General features: G+C 49.2%; 1 protein-coding gene across 6 annotated transcripts in view; it reads right to left on the bottom strand.

The window, feature by feature from the left end:
• The window catches only part of SPTB (spectrin beta, erythrocytic), a 119,180-nt gene that overhangs the window by 33,345 nt on the left and 59,769 nt on the right, over positions 1-26,066 (bottom strand). For all 6 annotated transcript variants that reach the window (XR_012379019.1, XM_073895353.1, XM_073895354.1 and 3 more), the window contains 13 exons: positions 15,199-15,350; positions 13,833-14,006; positions 12,531-12,622; positions 12,063-12,143; positions 11,645-11,760; positions 11,084-11,196; positions 10,111-10,298; positions 7,925-8,042; positions 7,107-7,265; positions 6,124-6,426; positions 5,253-5,403; positions 3,467-4,337; positions 2,252-2,389 (listed from right to left, as the gene is read on the bottom strand). Coding sequence is in view for 5 of the 6 variants with exons in the window: in XM_073895353.1 (XP_073751454.1) it covers positions 2,252-2,389; positions 3,467-4,337; positions 5,253-5,403; positions 6,124-6,426; positions 7,107-7,265; positions 7,925-8,042; positions 10,111-10,298; positions 11,084-11,196; positions 11,645-11,760; positions 12,063-12,143; positions 12,531-12,622; positions 13,833-14,006; positions 15,199-15,350 (2,656 nt within the window). In the remaining variant the exon portion in view is untranslated. The remainder of the gene's footprint in view (positions 1-2,251; positions 2,390-3,466; positions 4,338-5,252; positions 5,404-6,123; positions 6,427-7,106; positions 7,266-7,924; positions 8,043-10,110; positions 10,299-11,083; positions 11,197-11,644; positions 11,761-12,062; positions 12,144-12,530; positions 12,623-13,832; positions 14,007-15,198; positions 15,351-26,066) is intronic.

Raw genomic sequence — 26,066 nt, forward strand, 5'->3', positions numbered from 1 at the left:
TGGTCCTGGGCCCAAGATTATTAAAAAAAAAAAAAAAAAAAAAAAATGTTGGTCAACTGGAATGCATACTGTGGAAGGTAATCACTTATTCAGTAAGTGTTTGAATGACTCGTACGTGCCAAGCTTGGCAGAAGATATTTCAGTCTTGTCCCTGTTCATTCAATTCACTAAGCAATTTATCATGCAACTATCACGTGCCTGTGCCAGGCACTGTTCTAGGCTCTAGGGAGGTAGCAACGAACAAAGCAAAGTGCTTGCTCTCATTTGAGTGGGTAGAGACAAATAAATAAGTCCATAATTCAACCAAGTGGTGACAAGTGCAATGAAAAAAATAAAGCAAGGTAACGAGATAGAGGCGCAGTGGCTGGGTGGGAAGGAGGCAGTGATGTTTTCAACGGGCTCAGTGAAGGCTGCTCCAATAAGCTGACATGTGAGCTGAGATCTGAATAATGTAAGGGAGTAGTCATGTGGCTATCTGGGAAAAGAATATTCCAAACAGAGGAAAGCTCAGACAATTATGTGCTTGGTGCTCAAAGCACTGTGGGCAGTAGATAAAGATATTACTTTTCATTTGCTTATAGTCTAGTAGGGAAGTTCTTCAGAATAGAAGTCACTATAATACAAGGTAGAATATAAAGCTCTAAACCAGAACAAAGGAGGGAAAGAAAGTTTTTCATCTTGGACACAGGGAGAAAGAGGAACCTGAATGGCCCAAAGGAGGGGTCTGGGGGAGAGAACAGTGGAGGCTCGGAGGCAGGACTTTGGGCAAAGGTGAAGAATGATTGTTGTTCTAAAAAAAATTTGAAGAGCTATCACATGGAGGAAGAATCAGAATCAGTTTTTTTCTCTCTCAAGGGCAGGGCCAGAACCAATGTGTGCAAATTGCAAGGAGGGAGATTTCCATTCAATAGGAGGTCAAATCTTCTAACCAAAAGGAGTTTCCTCCATATGGGACGGGCTGCACCGTGAAGAGGTGAGCTCCCCACCCCTGGAAGTGTTTGTATGAGACACAGCAGTCTGGGGGTATTTGGCTGGACTCGATGACTTCTCAGGGACGTTTCAGCTCTCAGGAAAACCATCTTACCATTTCATGCCCCTGGTTCTCTCTCACCTAAGGATGGCAAGTGCCTTGATGTATTTCACTTAGGATGGTACAAGGCTTAGGGATCTGTAAAGACCATTCTCTGACTATAGCTCATTAAGGCAACAGACACATAGCTACCAAGTTTTTCCTGTCTGTCTTGCACATGCACACACCCACATGCACACTCACACACACACACAACATACTGCCCCCCCATTACCTCCAAGCCTAAAGAAGAACAAAGAGGCATCTTCCCCTTCTGCATAAACCTCAGATTACAGAGGAATCTCCTGAACTACAGTACCCATCTCTGAATGCTGAGATCATCAGCCCCATTCTAGTGGCTCTGAAGTATCCTTATCACCCTCTTGCCTCCTGCTGGGCCCCCATCAGAGTCCCTACTGTGCTGACCCCCCTTTCTTCCCCCCACACAAGGGGGTCTTGCCTAACTCCACCTCCCAGATCGCTTCAGGTGGAGCAAGGCTCAGACACAAGTGTGGGGAAAGGAGCTGGGGCAGCAGGGAGCTGGTGAACACATGGTGTTGTGTGCACGGGGCCCCGGGTAACAAACAGGAACACAGAAGTGTGTGCTGTCCTCAGAGATCCTTGAGGAACTCATGGCAATTACACCTCGGACTGAAAGCACCCCCTCTCAAAGGCTCCTCAGGGCCTGTTTTTTGTTCCAGCCACAAAGAGTGCTCAAGGCTTCCTGCTAATTCTCCTCTGCATTCAAGCCAGCCTCATTATCGATGCTGCATTTTGGCACAGGCTAGAGCTTTCTTTTATGGACAGTACTTAAGAGCTCTCAGAAAGCAATTTTCCCGGCCTACGAATGTCTGGGGAAATGTGGCCTGAGTAGCATATGGCCTGATTCTAACTACATGTGCACTCAGAGCAGCTCCTCCATCCCCCAGGAGATGCCTCCCCACCCCCCACCCCCCCCGCAAGCCCAAGCCCGGCAGCATTCACCACTCTGTTCACCACGCAGGGCCTTCCACCTTGCTGCTAGTGCTCCAGAGTCAGAAGGAGACAGGCTGAGAAACACAGGAACTCGGAAAGGACAAGCTGGCAGTGCACAGCAGACATCCTGATGTCAGGGCCATACCCCAGGGGTTGTTAGTTGTCAAGAGAAGGCGCCCTCAGCCCCCAGCCCTACCCACGCCCCACCTGTCATTCAGGTGGTCCTGGTACTGTTTCACTTCCCCACTGCGAGGGTGGCCGCTGTCTACCAGGCTATTGGCAGCGAGGTTCACACCGTCAATCTGCGTCATCAAGGTCTTCATCTCCTGGTCCAGGACGTCAAACCTGATATGGACAGAGAAGAGGACTGGGGAGGAAGCATGGGCACTTCGCCTACTGCCCAGTCTCTGGAACGCTGGAGCTCTTGCTTTCTCCTTCCATCTCCAGAATACATGTGACTGGGGAAGGGGGCAGAAAGGAAAAAGATATGCTGACATACCCTATTTTCTGGTTCATGGGTCCAGTTTCATGGTTTAGCATTTCTTGGACGAGGCTAGTAAAGAGCTGGTTGCTTATTCCATGGGCTACTGGCTCAATGGAAAGGCACAAGGGAACGAAGAGGTGTGTCTGGGGGGAGGGAGGTGTTGATCACCTCAGGGAACACCCGCCATACCTCCACAGCCATAGCTGCTGCCCTTGGGCCCTAATTCCACTGCCTTGACCTTGCCCTGAAGGGTCCCCTGCCCAGCCAGGTGCTCTGTCCCTGGCTAGGAGAAGAGGACGCTGCCGGGGTCTGGGGTATAGTTCTGAAAGTGGACCCTTCCCTCCGGCAGCCTGGGCCCACCTCAGCATGCTCTAGGGGGTGACCTCTCATGCTCCTCAACTCTCTAGGTCTGTACTTAAGAGGGCCACGGGAGTGAGGGGCACGCTCCCCCATGCCCGAGCATGGATGCAATCAGAGTACCGGAAAGGAGCGGGCCTTGTAGCCCGGGGCTTTGCAAACTGGTCCCTGGGGTCCTTCAGGGTTCTGTGGCTGAGGGGCTGCCATGGAAAGCTAGAGCTGGTGGGGTTCTGACTTCTTACCTCCTACTTCACTAAACGGTTCTGCTTTCCTCTGTGTTCTATGTCAGGGGTTCTGTCTACAATTCATTTGAACAAAGACCACTGTGGCTGAGAAGGAATTGAATAACTGGACTAGAAAGGTCCCCTTCTTATTTTAAGGAAGGCCCCACAGGGTAAAGGACCCAAAACCACAGAGCCTGATTGAAACCCATGGCTCTGGTGTATGGCCTCAGCCATAAAGGGCATCCCATCACCTCTCAAAGAGGACCTTGCTGATCTAGAGGTGGTCTCCCCCCCTCGGCGGGGGTGGAGTGCAGGCCATAGCGGAGGGAGGGGAGGAAGACAAAGTCAGCCTCTGACCTGTGCTGTGCCACCTCCAGGTCCTCCAGTGTGTCTGGGATCTCCATCTGGGCTAGCCACTTCTCCTTCTCCCCCATCCACAGCTCACAGGCGTCTGTCTCCCCGAACACCGTGTACAGGTCCAGGGCATCCTGTAGCCTCTGCCGACGCAGGTCTGCCTGGGCCACCACCTGCTGGTAGAGCTCCCGGAGGGCCTGCAGCCGGTTGGTCACATCTGGGGAATCCCGAAACTCTTGGGGGAAGCCCTGGGCCTGCTGTTCCAGATGATCCATCACCCCGCGGCTCTCCTCCAGCTCCGCCAGGAAGTCCTTGTGCTTCTTCCCCAGGGCCCGCGTGGCCCCCTCATCCTGACCCACGTCTTCGCCTGAGAGCAGCCGGTGGGCGTCTTGCAGCCAGGCCTTCAGGTCGTCAGCATCACCCTGGAACTGGAAGAAGTTCTCAGCGTCCTGGAGGTTCTTCCTGCGAAAGGCAGCCAGCTCCTTCAGCTGGTCCCACTGGGCGGACACCTCCTTGATTCGGGCCTCAATCTGCGGGTGCCCAAACTGCTTACGTGCGACCATGCCCTCTGCCTCCTGGAAGATCTGCTCCAGGTGGGTGTCCAGCCCTCGGAGCTCATCTTCAAAGGCCTTGTGCTTGCGCTGTAAGATGAGCACGCTCGTCAGGTCTTTGCCATAGTCCAGGGAAGAGTAGATCTGCTCCTTCTCCTTGATCCAGCTCTCGGCCTCATCCATCTCCCAGAAGAACTTCCAGAGCCGCTTAGACTGCTCCAGCTGCGCCTTCCGCCCAGCTGCCATGTTGCTCAGCTCCTCAAAGCACTGCTCCAGGTGGCTGACCCGGTCCTGGATAACCTGGGGGTCACAAGGCTGGTATCCTGGGAGGAATGAAAGAAGGGAAGACAAAAGAGGTAAGGGCTTTGCTTGTGGGCAAGCTTCAGGTCAGTTGCCAGGCTAGAACCACATGATCTAGAACCTGCCATCCTAGGGGGGCTTTGGGATTGCATTTGGGGGGGGCAGTTGCTCAGAGGGCAGGTCAGGTTCTTTATAATTCATTACCACTAACACTTCATGAATAAGTTGGGTCAGCTCTCAGAAGAAATGCACAACAAGAAATTATTTTTTTAAAAGGCCCAGACACCAGGGCGCCTCGGTGGCACAGCTGGTTAAGCATCCGACTCTTGGTTTCAGCTCAGGGTCGCGAGATTGAGCCCCATGTCGGGCTATGTGCTCTACACAAAGTCTGCTTAAAACTCTTTCCCTCTCCCTCTGTTCCTCCTCTCTCCCTCTCTCTCAAATAAATAAATTAATCTTAAAATAAAATAAAAAGGCCCAGACACAAATTTCAAGATGACTCTTCAAGGAGGCAACAGGGTCTTTTATTTAAGACCCAAAGCTAGAGAGGTGCCTGGCTGGCTCAATTGGAAGAGTGTGGGACTCTTGATCTCCAGGTCATGAGTTTGAGCCCCATGTTGGGTGTAGAGATTACTTAAATAAATAAAACTTTATTTTTTAAAAAAAGTCCCAAAGCTAGAAACCTAAATTGTCTCTGTTGTATCTTGACCTAGCAGAGTGAATGAAAGGCAGATGATGTGTTATTGGTGCTTATAGACACCTTCTGAGTATAGATTACCCAAGCAGCTGCCTGGTCTCTGGAGAATTCTACTATCCTTCAAGCTTCTTTCTTGTACCATCAGTTGATGGAAGAAGTGGAATTCTAAAGCTAGGAGACTTATCCAAGCTGGGGTGCTAGAACGCTGAGCCAGAGGATGGAGAGACAGCTGTGGCCTCACCTTTCTCCTCGGTGAACCGCAGCGTGGCTGCGGTGATGGCCTTCACTTTGTCCCCTTGGATGGCAATGTCAGCCTCCATCAGCTTGTGCTTCTGTAGCAAGTCCTCGACCTCCAACAAGTGCTTCCCGAACTCAGCAGACAAGAGGTGAGCCTGGCAAAGAGGAAAGACCAGGTAGAGGGAACGAGGAGAGCTGAAGACATACCTGCTAGGAGAAGAGACCCCTCCAAAGGGAGTGTCCATCGTATCTGGGCCAGGGAGTCAGACGCAGCTGGAAAATGGTCGCTGCTCAGCATGGGAGCTATAGAGCAGGACTTCCTGCTGGGAGTGCCTTGCAGAGTAGGCATGGAACGTTTTTCAGAAGCTCAAGCCTCACACTCGACCTCCTGCATCTGTCTCAAGGTTTGGGGCCTGGGCATGTGCATTTTTAGAAAGCTCCGTGGTCGGTCTGCTGGGCATCTTCGATGAGACCCACTGCAGTAGAGGGAGAGGAGATTCAGATTTCTTGGTTGCCCCTGTGGCTGGGAGGTCTGGATTCTAACCAGACTCAAACTGTGATTACTCAGAGCCTGATTTTCCCGGCTCCTGATTCCTATCATGTCTAGGTCCTGTAGGTTGGCGCCTGTGCTACTGTGAACCTAAGATGTCTTGATCACCCGAAATACAGAGGACCCGGGCTGGTGACTTGTCTGGAGCAGAGGGAACCAAGCAGGTGGAGCAGCCAGGCACCATACTGCCTCAGTATCTCCATTCTGGCTCAGGGTCGTGCTTGGCTGGGAGGCATCTAAGGAAGTGGAGCTAACGGCACCGCCTGCACCGAGGTGGGCCGGGGGGGGGGGGCACGTGGGGGATGGGCAGCCTCCAGGGGCTCACCTTGATCTCGTCCATCCAGTCGATGCTGTGCAGCATGTCCTGGAAGAGTTTCTGCAGAGCCAGCGTCATCTCGAGCCTCTGGCGCCGGGACCTCAGCAGCTCCTGCAGGTAGCTCCACAGGCGCAGGATGTTGTCCTTGCGGGCAGTGATGCGCTTCTGGTCATGGTAATTCTCCTGTTCCAGCTCCTGGGCCAGGTCCTCCAGGGCCTTCACCCGCTCCTCGTAAGCGGCTGTGTCGGTCTCAATGGCCTCGTGCTTCTTTTTGGCGGCCTCCACGGCTGCCAGGTCATACCCAAAGTTATCCTGGCCCACAGGGAGAAAAGCGGGCCACTTAGTCAGGCCGCCCCGGCTAGTCCCCTTAAACACAGAGAAACGGCGGTCGCTTCAGAACCACCGCTCGCTGGGAAAGCCCAGTCCCAAGGCCCGATCTGCTGTCTTTAAAAGCAGCTCATAATGTTATTCCTTGTGCCACACGTGTGGGTGAGCTGTGTGTGAATCACTCCCAGCGCCCTTCTGCGGCCTGCTGGTGCCCGCCACCCTGCCTGGGAGGGACCTGCCCGACTGTGGGCAGGAAGGTGCTGCTCCTCACTCAGGAGCCCCACAGCTGTAAACAGAAGGCTCACCCCCACGCCATCGAGTCTGCATGCACACTCTCCAATCCTCGCAGAACACTGGCTTTGCCCCGCCTGGACATTTGAGTCCAAACTCTAAGTGGGAAGCAATAGATGCTCTTATGGAGCATCAGCCCCGGGGTCAATTTTTAGCTAGTGAAATCTGACGTGGCCCTAGAGGCCAGAATCCACGGAGAGTTCTTCCTCAAATGTGAATCCGAATCTACCCAGTCCTGGGGAGCAGGTCTGCAAGGCCTGTGGAGAGGCTTATCCTGCTGCCACCGAGAGACCAGCGGGGTCTGCAGCCCAGTTGCCTGCCAGGGGCTCTGAAAGGCTTCTGCCTCCTGCCATGCCCAGCGTATCTCCTACTACCTGAGCCACGAGGCGCTGGTTTTCATTGAGCCACGTCTCTCTCATGGCGGCCTTTCGGTCAAAGCGCCGGGCTACCTGCTCCAGCTTCTCTTGCCGAATGAGCTCATTTCTCAGGGCCAGCTCCCGCTGATACTCAGCCTCCTCCAGGCTTTCCCAGGCCTGTGTGGGGGGCAGAGGGGAATTCTTGGGGCACAGGGGAATGCCTGTGGGTTTGGGGGTTCCATCTCTTTCACCCAACACTGAGTGATTTCAGAAATCTAGGCAGAGCCTAAAGTTCAGTAAATCTTTTGGCCACCAAAGATTTGGGAAGCACTGGTCCTGACCACCGCCCCCAGTTCCCTCCTCCCCTAAACCTGCCTTAGACTCTTGGCCAAATGTTACTTGTCTCTGTGGGTGTTCAGTACATTCTCACTGACTCAACGGCTACTTTCATTCTGTTAGAATGTCCAAGTGGTGCTAAGCCTCCAAATCTCTGAAATATCGGAAGGCATTTCCCTTCTGTCATAAGCAGTTAATATTCATTCCATAGTCAGAAAAACTCAAGAATGTATAGAGAATGTATAGAGACTAAGCTATAAAACTGGCTCTCAAAATGGACTCCGGGCATCTGAGCAAGGGGCTGAGCTAATGGACAGTGGCTGGCGTCAGACCTCTCAGAACTAGGTTCAGAGGGTACCCCCAAATAGCCAGCATGTGTAGTTAGTTAATACCACCACAGAAAGTGGCTTGGTTTAACCCTGTCCAGTAACCATTCCCTGCACCCTTGTCAGAAACTCAGCCAACCCGCTGGCTACGTATAATGGAAAACACTGCTGTACCCGGTTGATGTCAGACACTAGCTTCCCGTCGTGAGGGGTATACACTTTCTGATTGTTGGCTCTCATCCGGGACTGGATGGTAAAAAGTAGGACTTCCAGATTCCCCTTCTCCTGGAACCTGTTGTGAGAACAGAGGTAGGGAGATTAGTGTCAAGGTCCCCATTGCCAAATTTTTTGCTAAAGTCAACATGGAACCCTGGCATCTTGGAGCTTGGATAGTGAAACATATTCTCCTTAAAAACAAAAGTAAAGAGGATATATAGGCCAACCTACCTGTTAAAACATCTATCATACTCACCAACTGTGATCTACTAGGGGTTGAGTCTTTAAAATACAAACCAGAAAAAACACAACAGCCACCACAGTGTTTGCTTATCATCTGCTTCCACAGGGGAATGGCTAACTGGAGTATTCTAGTCATTCCTGCAGATACCAAGAGTTTTACCAACTGACACAAAGAAAGCTCTTCCCTGTTCTGTGAATGATGAAGGCTCTGACTAGCTCTTCAGTCGTTTTTTAGCGAGTGAGCCACTAGCGCCTTAGAAGTAGCATTATTCACGTAAGAACATATTGTATTGAAAGCAACTTTCACCTGAGTACTAATGAGCCAGCCCTCCAGACAAGTCCTAAAGGCCCGAAAGGCCCGAAAGGCCCGCTGCCTCTGAGGGGAGAGGAAAGAGTGCGCTCCAGGAAGACAGCAGGTGTAGACGCGGACTGGCAGCAGGGCGACTGTCTAGAGCCCGGGGCTCAGCTCAAGGGAACTGCATACTTTTACATTTCCGCACGGACACCAGTATCTACCTACTTCTTCATCCTCCATGTAGCAGCCAAAGATGGGCTGTCAACCAGGTCCCCACCCTGAGGCCAGCCTGACAGAGCTGACCACTCACAGTCGTTTAAAGAGGGCTGGGGCCCAGAGCACCATCTACTCGGCCAAGCGATAGCACCCTTGTGGTGCTCGGCCTGAGAGAAGCCCAGGGGAGGTTATCTGTACTGAATTTAGGACTTTAAAAGTGGGTTAGTGTCAAACTGAGTGTTGCTAGAGTGGTGGGGGGTGGGAGGGATGGGGTGCCTGGGTGATAGACATTGGGGAGGGTATGTGCTATGGTGAGCGCTGTGAATTGTGCAAGACTGTTGAATCACAGATCTGTACTTCTGAAACAAATAATGCAACATATGTTAAGAAAAAAGAAAAAGAAGAAGATAGCAGGAGGGGAAGAATGAAGGGGAGTAAGTCAGAGGGGGAGACGAACCATGAGACGATGGACTCTGAAAAAGAAACTGAGGGTTCTAGAGGGGAGGAGGGTAGGGGGATGGGTTAGCCTGGTGATGGGTATTAAAGAGGGCACATTCTGCGTGGAGCACTGGGTGTTATGCACAAACAATGAATCATGGAACACTACATCAAAAACTAATGATGTAATATATGGTGATTAACATAACAATAAAAAATTAAAAAAAAAAGTGGGTTAGTGTCAGGCCAGAAACGTGATACTTGTTTATAGTACATTCTAGACTCTGTGTCTCACCTTTCCCTGTTTGAGAGTCATGAATGAAGAGTGTGGGAGATGAGGGGGAGGAACAAGCCGAGGGTACCACCAATGAGCCAGAGATCTGTTTCAGAAGAGCTGGACAAGCTAAGGGCAGGTGAGCCGGAATGCCCCCTCTCTTTGCGTGTCCAAGCGTGCATGTTTGTACGGGTGCGTCTGTATGCGCACGCACACGCATGAGTATGGCCGTGCAGATGTGTGCGCACATGTGCACAGACCCTGCACACACTGGGGTGAAGCAGAGGTCCCGAGAGGTCCCCAAATGTTCTGCTGATGAGCAGTGACAGATGGGAGAGAAACAGGATGTACCTGATGATCCACAAGACCCCACACAGAGAGCTCTGGGACTGAGAATACAGAGGTCATTACCAGATGACAAACGCACAGCTCAGTGCACAGAGGAGAGAGAAACTTTCCAGTACTTTCTCTGGTTACTCATCAATGCCCCTTTCCTGCAGGCTGATGGCTTGGGAGCAGGAAAGCAAGGTGGGGGTGAAGGAGATGACAGATGTGAGGCTCTCTGGCCTCTAGGCTATACCTCCTGGATGTACTTCTCAAGGCCCAGTGCCTGGCTCTACCTTTGGCAGTCAGTATCCTAGTCACGGACGCCCAGCCTCCCAGAGCCCAGGCCCTTACTTAGGGGGCTTCTCCACGGTGCGGTAGGTGCTGAAGGCCTGTAGCTGCTGCTGGACGCCCGCCAGGGAGTTGGCAAACCTGCGGCTGTTCAGGACGGTGACAGTCTGCTCGATCCAGGTGAGCAGCTCTGAGGCCAGCCCACTGTACTTTTCAATCATCTTCTCGGTCTCAATGGCATGGTCAATGACCTAGGGAATCACTTTATTACTTATCCTTATCAGAAGAGCAATGACACCAATGAGGCCCCCGGTGGGGACCACAGTGAAGGCGGTCCCCCTCTCCAGTCCTGGAGTGTTCCATGGTGGGTTTGTTCCCTGAGCCCAAAAGCAGTGCTAAGGCAGGAGGAGTGGACTGGAAGTGGACTGGCAACATTAGCAGGGAGCTAGCTCTGCTAGGGTTCAGGGGCAGCTCCACCCTCCCCCTAAGCCTATAAAACACTGGTAAACTTGCTGTGCCAGGACATCAGCCACTAGAAGGGCCAAGGTCTTGTTTATTTTAAAATGCATTATTAGGAATCCAGGGCTTCTAGGCACTGCCTTTGCTAACCACCAGGCACACAAGGATGAATGAGAAATGGTCTCTATCCTTGGGGAGCTGTGGGCCAGCAGGGGAAAGGCATCCGGCAGGAGGGTCTGTACAGTGGGATGGGTTCCTGATACACCACGGAGTGAAGAGGCTCAGAACTACAACAGACCAATACATAAAAGCCCATCATATCCCGTGGAAATGTTCATGAGATGGGGAATAGGGGTGAGGCCATTGGTCAGGACAGACCATCAACTTGTTTTGGAATTTAGCTTGGGAGCCATTATGGCGGCGGCAGTGCTTGGTTTCAGAGGAAGTTGGTGGGGGGTGATCTGTCTCCCCCCCCCCCCCAACACACAGCTGGGGCCCAGACTCAGAGCTCTCGGGATGGAAAAGGAGCATCGCAGTGTGGCGAACAGGGAAACGAGGTGACACTCCGTGGAAGTACCTTGCCCACGCGCTTGCCTTCCACCGCGAGCACCTTCATCTTGGAGAAGTAGTGGTAAAATGCCACCACATAGGTAATGATGGATTTCTCATCAGGGTTTTCCGTGAAGACATCTGCAAGGGGAAGGAGTGCATGCTCAGGACCCAACTGGAAGCTGGAACGGTCAGGCTCAGAGGGTTTATCTCCCTGTTCCTCCAGCATGAAATTCAACTCCAGGCACCGAGAGACAACCAGAGGGGTGAGAATGAAAGAGTGTTTGCGATTTTCGCAAGAGGATGAAATCCATATTTGGACCACAGAGGGAGTGAAAGGAGTGAAAAAGAAGAATCCAGAGACTACAAGTGGGCCCCCGGTCGGGCCAGGTGAGGGTCAGGAACCGCCTTGGATCTGAAGAGCAGGCCCGGAGCAGAGCGCTGGCCTGGCCGCTGGCCCGTCGCTGTGTCTGCGACTGGCCCGGCACTGGGCCTAGACTCCTCTCAGTGTCCTGACAGTCTGGGGCTCCCTCTGGCAGGAACGTTACCTCCCTCACAGCAGCAAAGGGCTGGAGCAGGTGCAGCTCACCTTCGGGGTCGAGGAGCGGGATGATGCCCAACTGACGCTCAGCTACCTTGAATGCATGCTCTAGGTTGTGCCGCGCGTTCGAGTCCTTCAGCTTATCAAAGTCGATCAGGTCAGGCCTGGGGACAAGGCCAGACTGCTAAAAGGCGGTGGCCACAGCATTGCCCAACTACAGGGCAGCCCCGGCACGAAGCAAAGACAGTGGACAGACAGCTGGGCAGAAGTGAAAGGAGGAGAGAGAAAGCAGGGGAGGGGCAGCTGTGAGCACCAGAATGTGGGGAAGGGGCAGAGGGCATGCCCGGAATTTCAGGGAGGCAGGAAGCTGCGGGTGAGAGAAGGCTTGAATGGGGACCTCCACGTTGTGCGCAATGTACCCAAACAGCCCAGGGGCTCTGCCCTCAGCCCTGCCCACCCCGCTTACCGGTGCCTGTGTATCAGGGCATTAAAGGCCAGGCCGTCCTTCCAGCTGGAGGTAAAGTTGGTGACATTGACCTGGGGGTAACTGCAGCCAAGAGAAACATTAAGACCTAAGAAACAGATTATTCTGGGGTCCTCAAAAGTGTATGAACTGAAGGACCAATACACAGGAGAGAAATGGATCTGTCGTCCCTTCTTGAGCCCCTTCAGCAACAGACGAAGAGGTTCCTCCATAAGGTGGGCCCAAGAGACTCGCACACCCAACAGACACCACGGTCTGACCCAGGCAACTCTGGAAAGGAATCCCGAATTCCAGGCCTCCAAGAATCAGGTCCGGATACATTTTGCATCGGTTACGCCGAAGCTGCTATAGTTCTGGGCGATGGCATGTGTGTCCCTTGGCTGTGGCAGTACGTGGGGGAAGCAGGAGGGGAGCAGGGACCAGAGCAGCGAACGGGTTCCCAGGACATACCCTGCTGTCTTCATTTGACACCACAACAGTAGCGCATCCTTGGCAGAGCGCGTCTCACGACCTTCTTGAGTTTGCACGACAATGTCCTGAATCTAGGGGTGTGGGAACGAGAGCGGGAGAAACGAGATCTGCATCTGGCTCCGTGCCTTCCTGCTCTCCCTGGGAAGCTCCCTCCCTCTCTCTTCCTTCTTAGCCATCCATCTGCCTCGCCGGCCCTGCACCACCACCACAGTGCAAGGCCCTGGGTCCCCGTGGCCTGTTTCCCCGCCTTAGTCAGCTGTAACGGGCCAGGGATGGCCTCCTCATGTCAGAGGAGACAGCCCTAACTTGGTAACTAATGGGACAGTGAGAATAAACAAGATGCCCCAAATCCTCCTCTAAGGAACAATGCCCTGAAAGGGACAACATAAATATTGAAAGGTATTCTGTTTTGATTAGTAGCGCCTCTTTCCATTCTTCCCAATTCTGTGGTCACTACTGTTTCATTGTACACACCCGCAGAGTGAAATTGGATCCCCAGCACCCCTCGGATGAGAGCTTCCATCTGTGAGTTGTTTGCTATCTTCTTTCTCCTTGCTCTCCCTGCCCTCAGGACTTGATTCTTCTTCTTCTTTTTTTTTTTTTTTTTAAGATTTTATTTACTTATTTGTCAGAGAGAAAGGGAGAGAGAGACAGAGAAAGAGAGCACAAGCAGGGGAAGAGGCAGGCAGAGGGGGAAGCAGGCTCTCCATGTCGCGAAGAGCCCGATGCGGGGCTCGATCTCAGGACCCTGGGATCATGGCCCGAGCCGAAGGCAGCCGCCCAACCGACTGAGCCACCCAGGCGTCCCAGGACTAGATTTTTCCTGTCCCCAAGCCAGCAGGTGGAAGGCCCTGCTTTCCTTCCCTTGCACTTTCTAAATTCTCTTTACAAATAACGACCGTTGAATTTCAGGGTGGGAAGAAAAAAGTTCCTGATTGAAAAACTTAATATAGATCTTCTGTATTGTTTTTGCAACTTCTGAATCAAACGATTTAAAAAAAAAAACCAAAAAGTTACATAGGTTGGGGGAAAGCGACAAAAGCAGATCTCCCAGCCAGACCTCACCCCAGCTACTAATTTCTATCTTCTCCCTCAAAAGACTACACTGCTAACTGAACAGCTCACCCTGAGCTTCAGCAATTAGTCAGTGCAGAGGATGGTCACTTCTTCCTATAAATACTGCCCCATAGGACAGGTTTCTAGCCTCCCAGAATGTGCACAAATACACGTCATTCGCCTTCCTGACCCAGGGAGGCTCCCTCTGCTCCCTCAGGAACCCACCTGGAAGCGAAGGATGATGGTCCAGATGAGGCCCAGGACCAGGCGGTGGTTGCCATCCACGATGTCATGGGAGCCCATGTTTTCCAGGTGCACACGCTGCTCCTTGAGGAACTGTAGGGCCTTGTCCACATTCTCCAGGCAGTGGATGCGCATCTTCCCCTTTGTGGGCTTTGGCTGAGGGACGGCATTGACCCCATGGGCATGGAGGGACCTCACAGTCACCCCAGAGGTGACTGCAGCCTGGATCAACTCCTGTCATCAGCATCCACCCTCACCCTCCCAGCCAATCTCCAACTCTCAGGTTCACTCCTTGACACTTTTCAATCCCATCCTTTCTGCAAAGTTCAGACGCTCCCCCTTTCTTGGGCACCCAGAGCTCTGTAATTGGGCTGCATTGGTATTATTCCTGGGTTGGAACAAAGACTTCTGAGGGGGTAATAAATGCCATTCAAAAGCACTGACACAACAAACAGTTGAGCACTTATTCTATGCCAGGCACAGTTCTAAGCACTATTAACTGCCTGTGATAAGAGTGGCTTTTTGTTTGGGGATTGACAACGCGGGCCATCCCACCATCCAAGCTCCTCCCTCCCCACCTCTGAATGGCCCCAGCCAAAACTTAAGGGGCCCACCACCGAGAAGTAACCACATCATGTGAAGGGTTCCCAATGGTAACTCTTTCTGTAAGAGGCAGCAGCCTGGAGTTGAAAAAGTCAACGGAAGAACATGGTATGTTTTCACTCAAACCCCGAGGATCTTAGTACCTCATCAGGTACAGGTATCATTTATTACTTAGGGGAAACAAGGAAAAGAAGGTCCTGACTGATAGACCCAAGGTTATGATGGAAGTGACTGAGCAAAACTTGAACCTTAATCTGGTTCCCCCTCAGAGACAACGTTACTGCCAGGTGGGTCACAATGGAGAGGGCCTATACTACATTTCCACTTGTAAGAGTGATAGGACACACAGGAAAATATCCTCCATGCTCTCCTCTTGGTTCCAAGAAGCGTGTCAATTTCTCCAGCTGGGTAACAGAATCCATCTTAGCCTGCGTGAGGAGGCTGAGGGTGGGTCCACTGCAGGCCGGCCACAGATGCCTTGCCCCCCAGTGGAGGAATCAAGAGCTCTGCATGGCTTCTGGGAGAAGCATGAAGAGGTGGGAATGGCCAAGAGGCAATACATTCTGACAAGAGGTCAGAGAACTCAGTAAGCCACACGGACATCTCACATCAGTAAGTAATGAAACCTCCCAAAAGAAGAGGGAGAAACCTTGAAGGCCGTGAGAACTGGAAACATCCCCAGTCATGTCTTTTCTAAAGAGGGGGCACAGCACCAGCCACAGGGTTCGGGGAAAGGGGCTTTTACCAGCATCTCTCCAGAGAGCACCTCCAGCAGCTTGATGAGCATCCGCCCATCCCGCAGGTCCTTGTAGAGGTCAGTGATGCGGCAGGGCACGCGAGCCAGATTCGAGTTCACCCATTTCGTGAAGGTCTTCTTCTGAACAACTTCCCGCTCATCTGAGTGGGGAGAAGAGTCTTGGGTGAGGTGCCCAAGGTTGGCAGTGTCAATGTGCAATGGGCTGAAGGATTTTCTCTTAATTCCAGGGTCCCCTGATCCTTGGCAGGGGAGGCAGATGTGTCTATCCCACTCCCGGCCTAGGAACATTTGTGATCAGGGTGTAGCCTTGGGCAACATGGGTCCATGTGCCATGACTGGGGCAATGAAGAGATAACTTCCACCACCACATTCTATGCACAATGGCTATGCACCCCTCATGCAGCCACCTGTTTCCTGTGCCTGACAGAATGCTGTCCCACTGTAGCGGCAAGCTCGGATTTTAATGCAAGGTTCACCCATCTACCCATCCAACCAACATTCCCTCTGCCTAGGATGGTCTCTCTTGCCCTTCCCCTCTCCAGCCCCCTCCACCCAACTCCTGTTTGTCTGGCGGGAGTCAGTGCTTGTCTGAAAAGCTTTTCCTGACCCCTTGGCTAGGTTAGGCCTCCCCATGTGTGCCCTCGTCCCTGCATATGCATTTCTTATTAAGATCTTGCTTCACATTCATAAGAGTTGAAAGCCCATCTCTCCTGCAAGAGTGTAGGGATCTCGAGCCCAGCGAAGTCTTGTCTGGTTCACTTCTATATCCCTAAGGCCCAGAGCCTGGTATACAGTGAGTGCTCCAGAGCTGTATTGTAGTCGATTGCACATTTATTCAGCTCCTGTTGGTGGCAGGCTTGGGCTAGGTCTGATAATTCATAAAAGTCAAACCAACTGCCTGCCCTCAAGGAGCTCCTGGTAGGCAGAGAAGAATGATGAGCAAGGCAAGGGGAATGTGTGATCCACACGAGGTTAGAGATAAGGGAGGCTTGGGTTGGGGGCTAGCCATTGCGTTATGCTGGATCTCTCACCCCCAGAACGGCAGAGGAAGGGTGAACTCTTGTTCGGTTGGCTTCAGTGAAGAGTTTGTGGCAAGAGGCTGCAGGCAGTCTGGTGCAGGAGCTGACCTGGCAGTGGGGCTGGGCCTCTGGCCACAGAGGATCCCTGGGGAGGGTGTGTGGGGGGTCGGGCACAGAGAGGGCAGACTCAGAGCAGCCCAGCCAGGAGGGATGCCAGCACCCTGGGAGCAGACTAAACGTCCGCTTGGCCGAGCCCAAACCGTGGCAGGGTTGGCTTGTTAAATTATTAAATATCTGATTGAACAACAACAAAAAGAGGAGCCCAGCAGCGTGGGCTCAAGGGTATAATTTTTCACGGTTCCTGAGGTACACAGCGTCCAATGCCTTCCTATTGCACTGCTATTTTGGTGTTAGGAACTCAGACATTTTATTCACTTCTTCATTCAGCCAATGTTTACTGTATAATGGCGAGGTGCCAGGCTCTGGGAGGAGGTGAAACTCAAGGACAAGAAAGACAGCCCTCTCCTTGAGGCAGACACGCTCTATTATAAAGAAGACGAGCCCTGGTGTCCCATATAAAGACTTCAATGGCAGCCGTCTAAATAAGACTTCCGCAAAGAGGAAAAATACCACTACTGACTCTCTAAGTCTCACATATAAAATTAAAATGTCAACCCACTCAACCGGGACCTCTGGGCAGAGTTTCAGGGGGAAAACTCTCCTTACTCTTTTGTTGGCAGCAAATTAAACCACTTTCCTGATTTCAAGGACTGTTCAGTAAAATGTAACTGAAGATTCAGTGATGCACTGGCATTTATTCTGGGGCATGTGTGGATTTAGCAGAGTCAGTCACAACTCCATGGTGCCTTCCCTAGAAACTAGATTTTAATACTTTATTTATTTATTTATTTGAGAGAGAGAGAGAATGAGATAGAGAGAGCATGAGAGGGGGGAGGGTCAGAGGGAGAAGCGGACTCCCTGCTCAGCAGGGAGCCCAATGCGGGACTTGATCCCAGGACTCCAGGATCATGACCTGAGCCAAAGGCAGTCGCTTAACCAACTGAGCCACCCAGGCACCCTCGAAACTAGATCTGTTTAAAGAAGGCGCTAGCTCTTCCAACTGATTGTGGAGCTTTGACCAAGGGACTGAAAGTTTTAGCCCCTCTAGAGATCAGTGTATCAAAAACCTAAAGTGCTTTCTTCCTTTCGCCTTTTCCTGTTTTTAAGAATCCAAAAATGTCATTACACAGGTGCTGAAACCCTTTTATTTGTGCTTGACAAACGGTAAGGAAGTGCTTTTAGCCGGGGATGTGGGATTTAATTCTTGGCTGCTGGGCTGGCACACAGATTTGTACTGATGTGTCCTAACTGACCCTTAGACCTCCCCAGTTTTCAACATACAAATGAAGCCTCCTAGACCCCAAAATGTTGGAGCCACAGTTTAGAGCTCAGGGAGGCAGCTTCCTGGCTGCCTTTTACTTGGAGGCTAGGGTGAAATTGCCCAGAATCACCAGGACCCTGAAACATTCTGCAGTGTAGAGACACAGGAAAGATTCTGAGAAGCTAATGATAAGCCTGAGGAGAGAAAAGGCCCAGGGGTGGGAATTAATTTCCATTAGCTGTTTGCTCTGGCTGTCCCACATCGGCATGCTCAGCACATTCACTCCTAGCATGGCCCAGGCGCTCATCGGGAGCCCTCCAAGTGCAGGAGAGGCGGGTGGTCCAGGGCCAGCTGGGGTGGGAATCCGGCTGGTGGGGACAGGTCGGGGCAGTGGCCATGCATGGGGCTTGCTATCCCCAGGGAACCTGGGCCAGCTTGCAGTGACCCTCTGTGGAACGGAGGCTCAGCAAGGTCCGGCTAGGGGTCAGACCTTATTTCGAGACTCCTAACCCTGCCAGTGCAGGAAAAGGGAGCAAATCACCAGCATGGCTTGACTCAAAGCCAGAGCCTCAGAAAACCCTGGTGCTTCTGCTGCCCTCAAGCTTAGGGCATCTCCATTCCTGCCTGTTCTTCTCCCTCTTTCTTTCCTTCCCAGGCTGTGGCCATCCTCAGTCCTCCCCTAAATGTCAGGGCTTCTCCTAAAAAACTCACCCTCTTCTCTGAACAGCCAGCTAGAACTGTCTGGATATTGTGACTGGGTGATCTTTCTTTTACACTCTTTTTCAAAGGTTTGGTTTGAGGTCAAATAAACCCACAATACCAAAACTCAAATACTTATCCACTAGTAAGTGAGTTTATACATGCGAAGTGTTTAGAACAGTGCCTGGCACGCAGAAAGCTAGCCGTAAACGTCCTCATCACTGTTAACATCACTACTACTGCGATTACAACATGTAGGGTCCTGTCCTGGATGCTGTGCAGGGCACAAGGCAGGCTCCCTTTCCCCAAGGGGCTCATGATCTCGTCGAGGAAACAAGACAAAAACTCACGAGCAGTTAATTTTGCAACCACACAAGAGATAAAAGGCAGTTCATTTTAATAATACAAAAGCTGTCACAAGGTGATACTGGATTAATTACCAGATAAATGGTCATGGGCCGAAGAGGAAAGAGGTCATTTCTAATTGGAATAGTCAAGCAGTAGGCAGTGGGGGGGGGGGGTCTCACGAAGAAAACCACTTTGGACAAGCAGAGGAGGAGGGGAGCCAGGGAGGCCGGACGTTCCCAGACAGAGAGGCATGGAAGGATGGAACTTTTTCGGGGGCCGCTGGGTAGCTACAGGTAAGCCGGAAACATGTGGAAAATAGGTTTTTAGCTGAATATGGAAAGCCCGGAATGAAAGGCTAAGTTTAGATTTAATCCTAGAGGCAAAAGATACCACTGAAGGGATGGCAGGATCTTTTTCTGAAATACTCGTTTATAAGGCCCTCAATGATAATTTAAAAAAACAGTGTTTCAGGGGCGCCTGGGTGGCTCAGTCGTTAAGCGTCTACCTTCGGTTCAGGTCATGGTCCCAGGGTCCTGGGATCGAGCCCCGCATCGGGCTCCCTGCTCGGCGGGAAGCCTGCTTCTCCCTCTCCCACTCCCCCTGCTTGTGTTCCCTCTCTCACTGTCTCTCTCTCTCTGTCAAATAAATAAATAAAATCTTAAAAAAAAACCCAAAACAGTGTTTCAGCCTAAAAAGAAGTGTGTAAAACCTACATAAAGAAAACCTGAAAAGGCTCCTGAGGCATACAAAAGATTTGAACACGTGTGTAGAAAGGCACATCTGATTCTTGAATAGGAAAACTCAATAGCACAAAGTTGTCAGTTTACCCTAAATTAATCTATATATTGAATATTATTTTAGCTATATTTAAATTATATAATTTGGGGAAAACTAGAGGAGCTATGAGAAATTCATTGGGAAAACAAAATCAGCTAGGAAAATTCCTAAAGAAGAGTAACAGACCTTCCCAAGTGCTTTTTCTATCAGATAAGTAAAGCACAGCATAAAGGTACAACGATAAAACTGTGTGCTACTAGAATATGAATAGACACATCAATGGAACAGAAATAGTTCCAAGCACAGATTGGCATTTGATATCTGATAGACATGGTACTTCAGATATAAAGGGGAAAGAAGGATTATTGGATAAAAGGTATGGACAAAACTAGATGCCATCCAGGAAAAATTAACTTAAATATATACCTCATGCTCCAGGATAATTTCATTTGGATAAAAACTGAAATGTAAAAATGAAACCATAAAAATACCAAAACAAATCATGGTTGAATGTATTTTTTTAATAATGCTGGTATATAGGACACAAAATTCAAAAGGCATTTGAATTCAAAATATTGAAGAGTTCAACTACATTAAAAAAAACTTCAGGCAAAATTTCTGCTCCTCTTAATTAAAAAAAAAAACTTGTGTGGGTTAGAATACTGTAAGCAAAGTCAAACAAATGACTAAAGATATTTGTAACTCACATCACAAAGAGCCAATTCACTTAGGATATAAGGAACATATACAAATTAATGAGGAAAAGGACCCACAATCCAATAGCAAAATGGACACATGTATATGAACAAAAAGTTAACAAAAAACTGTAAAATCTCTTAAATGTGTAGAAAATTGTCCCAGCTATTCATAGAAGTACAAATTAAAAGTATAAACATATATAAAAATTTTAATAAATGGTCCTTAGTCTGAGCACATTAATCATAAAAGACATTTTTGAGACAACTGGGAAAATTTGAATATTAAGTGGGTATTAGGTTATATTAGAGTTGATGTTAATTTTATTCAGTCTGCATTTTTGCCAGCACATAGCTTTAAGCTAGGGGTAAAGCTAGGTGTAATAGTGGTATTATGGTTAGGTGGGAGATGTTCTTGTTTTTCAGAGGTACATATTAAAGTATTAGGGGTAAAATGTTGTGACAATCTTCAGTTTACTTTAAAAACACTTCAACCCCCTAAATGGACAAGCAAATATGGCAAAAAGTGAACAGTTGTTAAGTCGAGGTGATGATTCATTATACTTTTATCCGTATTTTTTTGTATGTTTGAAATTTTTCATACTAAAAGCCAAAAAGTACAATGACAGTACATCAAGACACTTTCACTTATCGGGTGGGCACAGATGCAAAGTCTGATAAAATACAGTGTTTGGTTAAGGGTGTGGGGAAAGACAACATTCATATGTTGCTAGAGAAGGTATAAGAGACAATTTTGGCAAGAATGGTCAGAATTATATATTCAGTAATTCCACTTCTAGGAATATGTCCTACAGATAAACTCATATATTGGGAAATAATCAATATATAAGTTTATTCATTGCATTTTTAAAAAGAGACAAAGACTGGAAGCAATGAAAATGTTCACCAATAGGAGACTGGTTAAGTTAAAACTGTATGTCCATACACTGGAATACTTAATTGCTATTAAAAAAATGAGGCTGTTTATGTATTAATATCAATAAAACAATCTTCAATATATCTTGGGTGAGGGGAAAGCACATTATAGAACAATGTATAGTAAAAAAAAAAAAAAGCTGGGAGAAATAATATAGACCATTTGGTAATATATGCATCAAATATTCCTGGAAAGTTACATGAGAAACTGATAACACTGGTTATGGGAAAAGAATTGGGTATCTGGGGGCGCCTGGGTGGCTCAGTTGGTTAAGCGACTGCCTTCGGCTCAGGTCATGATCCTGGAGTCCCGGGATGGAGTCCCATGTCGGGCTCCCTGCTCAGCGGGGAGTCTGCTTCTCCCTCTGACCCTCTTCTCTCTCGTGCTCTCTCTCTCTCAAATAAATAAATAAAATCTTTAAAAAAAAAAAAAGAATTGGGTATCTGGGGGGACCAAGGTGGGAATAAAACTATTTTATGCATCTTTTGAGTGTTACCCACTGGATGTACATATTATTTATTCAATAGAGAAATACATTTTTCTTTTTAAATATTTTGTTTATTTATTTGACAGCGAGAGAGGGAACACAAGCAGGGGGAGGGGGAGAGGGAGAAGCAGGCTTCCCGCGGAGCAGGGAGCCTGATGCGGGGCTCGATCCCAGGACCCTGGGACCATGACCTGAGCCAAAGGCAGATGCTTAACGACTGAGCCACACAGGCGCCCCCATTTTTCCTTTTCTAAAGAAAATATTAAACTGTTTTTTTCTCCTCCTCTCTCCAAGATAGCCCAGTTGCCTTTTGTGTCTTGCCTCAGGACTTTTCACCAGACAAAAATCACAAGCATGGTTGGCCAGCTGAGCCACAAGAGAGGGGTAAGGGAGAGAGGGAGGAGGTTTACAAGGTGAGGAACACCCCCTCCACCTCCTGAGAACAGAGCCCAGGAGGGAGAGTTTCCCTCTGCCTCCCTGACCACCACAGAGCTACTCTCTGAGGTCTGGCCCTCTGAATATCCCCAACGGTTGTTTTAAAGCACACAGCTCTCCTCCTGGGGTCAAGGCTCTTTCCCTCTCTTGTGAGATAGCTTCTCTAGGCCAACTCTCGGCTCTTCCTTCAACTTCCCTCCTCCCTTGGCCACAGCACATCTGTCACTGGCCCCACCTACTCCGGTACCTGCTTCACTTCCTGACATCACAGGCATCTGGCAAGTTTGTTATCGGAAGTCCCAGGTGGGGCTGTTTTAAAATAGAAGCTTTATTGCACATTGGCTGTTCTTAAGTCAAATGGTAAGGTTGAAATATCTTATCTACCTTAATCACCCAGGTCTAGGGCCATCTAGTCATTCCTGCCATAGCTTCCTATAAAATTCCTTGAGTGCTTCATCTCTCTCCCTCTTTTGTCTGTTAAAAATCTGCTCTCAAGAATAGAGAATAGCAACCTAAATATTCAAAACAGGATTATCATGATCATTTTGGTACTTATAAAGATATTAATAAGGTTGTAGAAGACCTTTCAGTGGCAAGAAAGGATATTAGAATACATTTTAAGGGAAAGTTCAGATTATAAAATTATATGCATAATATGACCCTGGTTTTGTAATTTTTAATATCCATTTAAAAATGAAAGCTTCAGCTGGATGTTGTTACAGCTGAGCGGTAAGACTGTGGGTGACTTTTCTTTTTGCTTATCTATAGTTTCTAAAATTGCTGCAATGAACATGTATGTATTCCTTTCATGATAAGAAACAACAGATGTCATGGAGAAAAATAGGATATAAAGCTCATAAACCCTGAGGAATAAATGACTGATGAAAAGTTACAAAGGTTTTGTTTTTGTGTTTTTGAGGAAGCCTGCATTTTTGCCAGCACCCAGGCCTAAGGTATGGGTAAGGCTGGGTGGTCGGAAAGACAAGAGGGCGAGGAGGCCCCATGCGAGGCCCATGGACCACCAGCTTGGGCCTGAAGCCAATCATTTAACGTTGAGCCTTTTGTAGGTTTACAGCCTCAGAGTTCTCTCCTCCTCATGCCAGGAAGCCAAGAGCTTTGGGAACCTGAGTGAGTGATACTTGAACTCCCATGAACTTGTGACAAACCTCGAAGATACAGTTGGCAATCCTATAAAGCCTAGCGGAGGGGCAGATCCTCAGGGACACATCATAAATGATGTCAGTAGCACAAATTCCACCCTGTAGTTTAGTTTGGAGAGGAACTTTTCTTTCAGCCAACCAACTTTCATGACACTAGTATTGTGAAAGGCTAGAACAGGATTCCCCCACCTATAAGACGTAAAATCTAGCTAGGGTTGATTCCGAGAGAGAACTCTAGGATGCTTATTACATACATGCAAAGGCAAGAATACAGCACATAAGACTGACTTTAAAAGTGAGCAGAGTTGGACACTAAGATGCTGGTTAACTATACTGGTGTACAGTAATACAAAGGAAGACTATACGGCCATGAAAATTATAATCTGCATGTTTACAGACATGAAAAGATATTCACAGTATACTGCTCAGTGAGAAAAATTCTAAGATTATAATATAATGTTTAAGTACTTACACACTTTACACAGAGTCATGTATTTATAGGCATTAAAATATCTGTATGGGTCATTAACAATGTCCCTAGTTTTCCCTTTTTTATCTATTTTTCTAATCTTTTCTATACTAAATATATATTTTTGGGTAATAAAAATGTTTAAAGATATAGAAGTGTTCATCCTATTTTTTAAAAATAAAATAGGGTCTTTACATATAGTAGGAAAAGAAAGCAAGTTATTATATCCAATTTAGTTCTTAAAAAAATGTTTCTGAAGAAGGTTAATTTGGATGTGAGGTTTGAAGATGATCATGGTTTTAGAATGGCAGGGAAGGAAGGGGGGGGTCTTGTTCAAAGGCCTCAAGGTAGACACTGGCAAATGTGTGTGTGTGCATGTGTGTGCAGGTACAGGAGTGCACGTACAGGTGTGCATGTCTGGGGGTGAGGGTGAGAAGCAGTGAACTGCCCCAGAGCAAAGAATCTGAAGGACAGTCCAGGGAATTTGAACCTTATACTCCAGGTAAAGAAAAGCCCGGAGGTTCTTTTTTTTTTTTTTTAAGATTTTATTTATTTATTTGACAGAAAGAGAGAGCGAGCGAGCACACAGGGGAAGCTGCAGGCAGAGGGAGAGGAGGGAGAGGGGGGAGAGGGGGGAGAGGGAGGAGAGGGAGAAACCGAAGCTCCAGGGTTCAGGGTAGAGGCATATGGTCAGCGCTACTCTAACAGGTGGCTTCTTCCCGGGAGGCCAGAGCTGGAAAGGCCTTGCGCATCATCTGGCTCAAGCCCCTTGTTTTCCAGGTGAGGAGCAGAAAAGTGACTTGGCCAAGGTCACCTAACTCGGGAAAGCCCATGATGGCAGCAAGAGCAGAAGGATGACAATGTGATGATGGGCCACTTCTCCCTGTCGATGGCCCCCAAGCTGGCTCACGCTGCCATCTTCCCAGACTTTTGCCCAGCCTCCCCATAACCTGTTTCCCCCACTGAAGTCAGAGTGATATTTAACAACCCAAATGTAAGCATGCCACTTCCCTGCAAGAACCGTTTGATGGCTGTAGGAGTGGCTCCGTCCTTCGTCCTGAGAGCCTCCAGCTCTCCCTGCTGCAGGCTCCCACCCTTTGGCCCTTCGACCCCGCCACTCCTTTGCAAATAGTCCCCCTCAGTAAACTCCTCAGCCACCTTTCTGAGTTGCCGGCTGCTTCCTGCCAGGACCCTGAAGATACCCATGGCCTGTAAGGCCCCTGTGATGCGGCTCCTGCCTGCCCCTCCCATCTCCACCCCTCCATCCCCCCCATGCACTCACTCCAACAAGCCCCTCTCCTCCTTGGGTGAGTTATAGGCTGTAGGTTATGTTAGAAACTCATAGTTCTCAGTAAATCTTTATGGAATTCATCTTAATTCATCATCATGCACATACATCTACATGTACAGAGACACACGTGTGATTATTTGATCTACTTCCTTCTCACTGGACTGTAAAATGAGATCCCCTGTTGATCCGGTTTCCAGAGTCTGAAGGCCAAAGGGTTTAGAGACAAAATGCTCCCAGAGACTCAGCTGCTACCAGCTTCCCTGTCATTCTCTCTCAATGACACGATAAAAAGGGAAAATGAGCAATCGCTACAGATGCTTGGAAACAAACACCACTCCTGGCACCTCTTCAGCCCGGCAGCATGCAGGGGGCTCCCAGATGGAGGAGGGGGAAGCGGATACCAGCTGCCCTGGGAACCGTCAGCACCATCAAGGGGTCACGGCCTGCCCTTGGGAACGAAGCGGACAGCCCACAGGAATGTCCCAAAGATGGAGGAGGCTATTACCGTGGCTCACTCAGACTGCATGGCATGGGGAGGGAAGAGTCTTATTATTAACCTCGGTGTATTAATATTTGAAAACAATCTTCACGATGATAGATAGCAGTCACCCAGAAATGCGGACAGCCTTGGTTCTGCAAAGCATTCTCAGAGGAAGAACAGCTTTTCTGGAGAGGGGAGGGAGGCCAGTGGGAGAAGGTGTTATGTCCTGGGCCGGGGAGACTGCCCCAGAGCACACAGCAAGGGGGGGGTGGTGGTGGTGGGGGAACGACGCTGGCCTCTCGTGGATTTGTCTGCACCGGTCACCAGCAGGTTTATCTGAGCAGTGGCGTCTCAGGAAAGGAGGGGAAACTCACAATGGCTGACCTCCCAGAAAAAGCTGCTGAGCTAATTATTTTTTCTTCTGACAGTATACTAAAATGATTGCTGATGATTATACATATTTCCATGAATAGTATATTTTCCCAAAATATAGTCTCTCCACAGAACTCCAACTCATGTTTTGAAATCTGAGAAGAAAACATTTTAAAAACCCCTCATTAATGACACCATCTTTGTTCTCACAGGTAGCTTAAGAGAGACATTCAGACCATTAACACCTGATGCCGTGGTCTCCAGCAGCTGCCTGTGAACTTGTCAACTTAATAGGCTGCCAAGAA

This window comes from Callorhinus ursinus, unplaced genomic scaffold (genome assembly GCF_003265705.2).
Source record: "Callorhinus ursinus isolate GAN/ISIS: 27379988/994484 unplaced genomic scaffold, GSC_fseal_2.0 scaffold8, whole genome shotgun sequence".
NCBI lineage: Eukaryota > Metazoa > Chordata > Mammalia > Carnivora > Otariidae > Callorhinus > Callorhinus ursinus.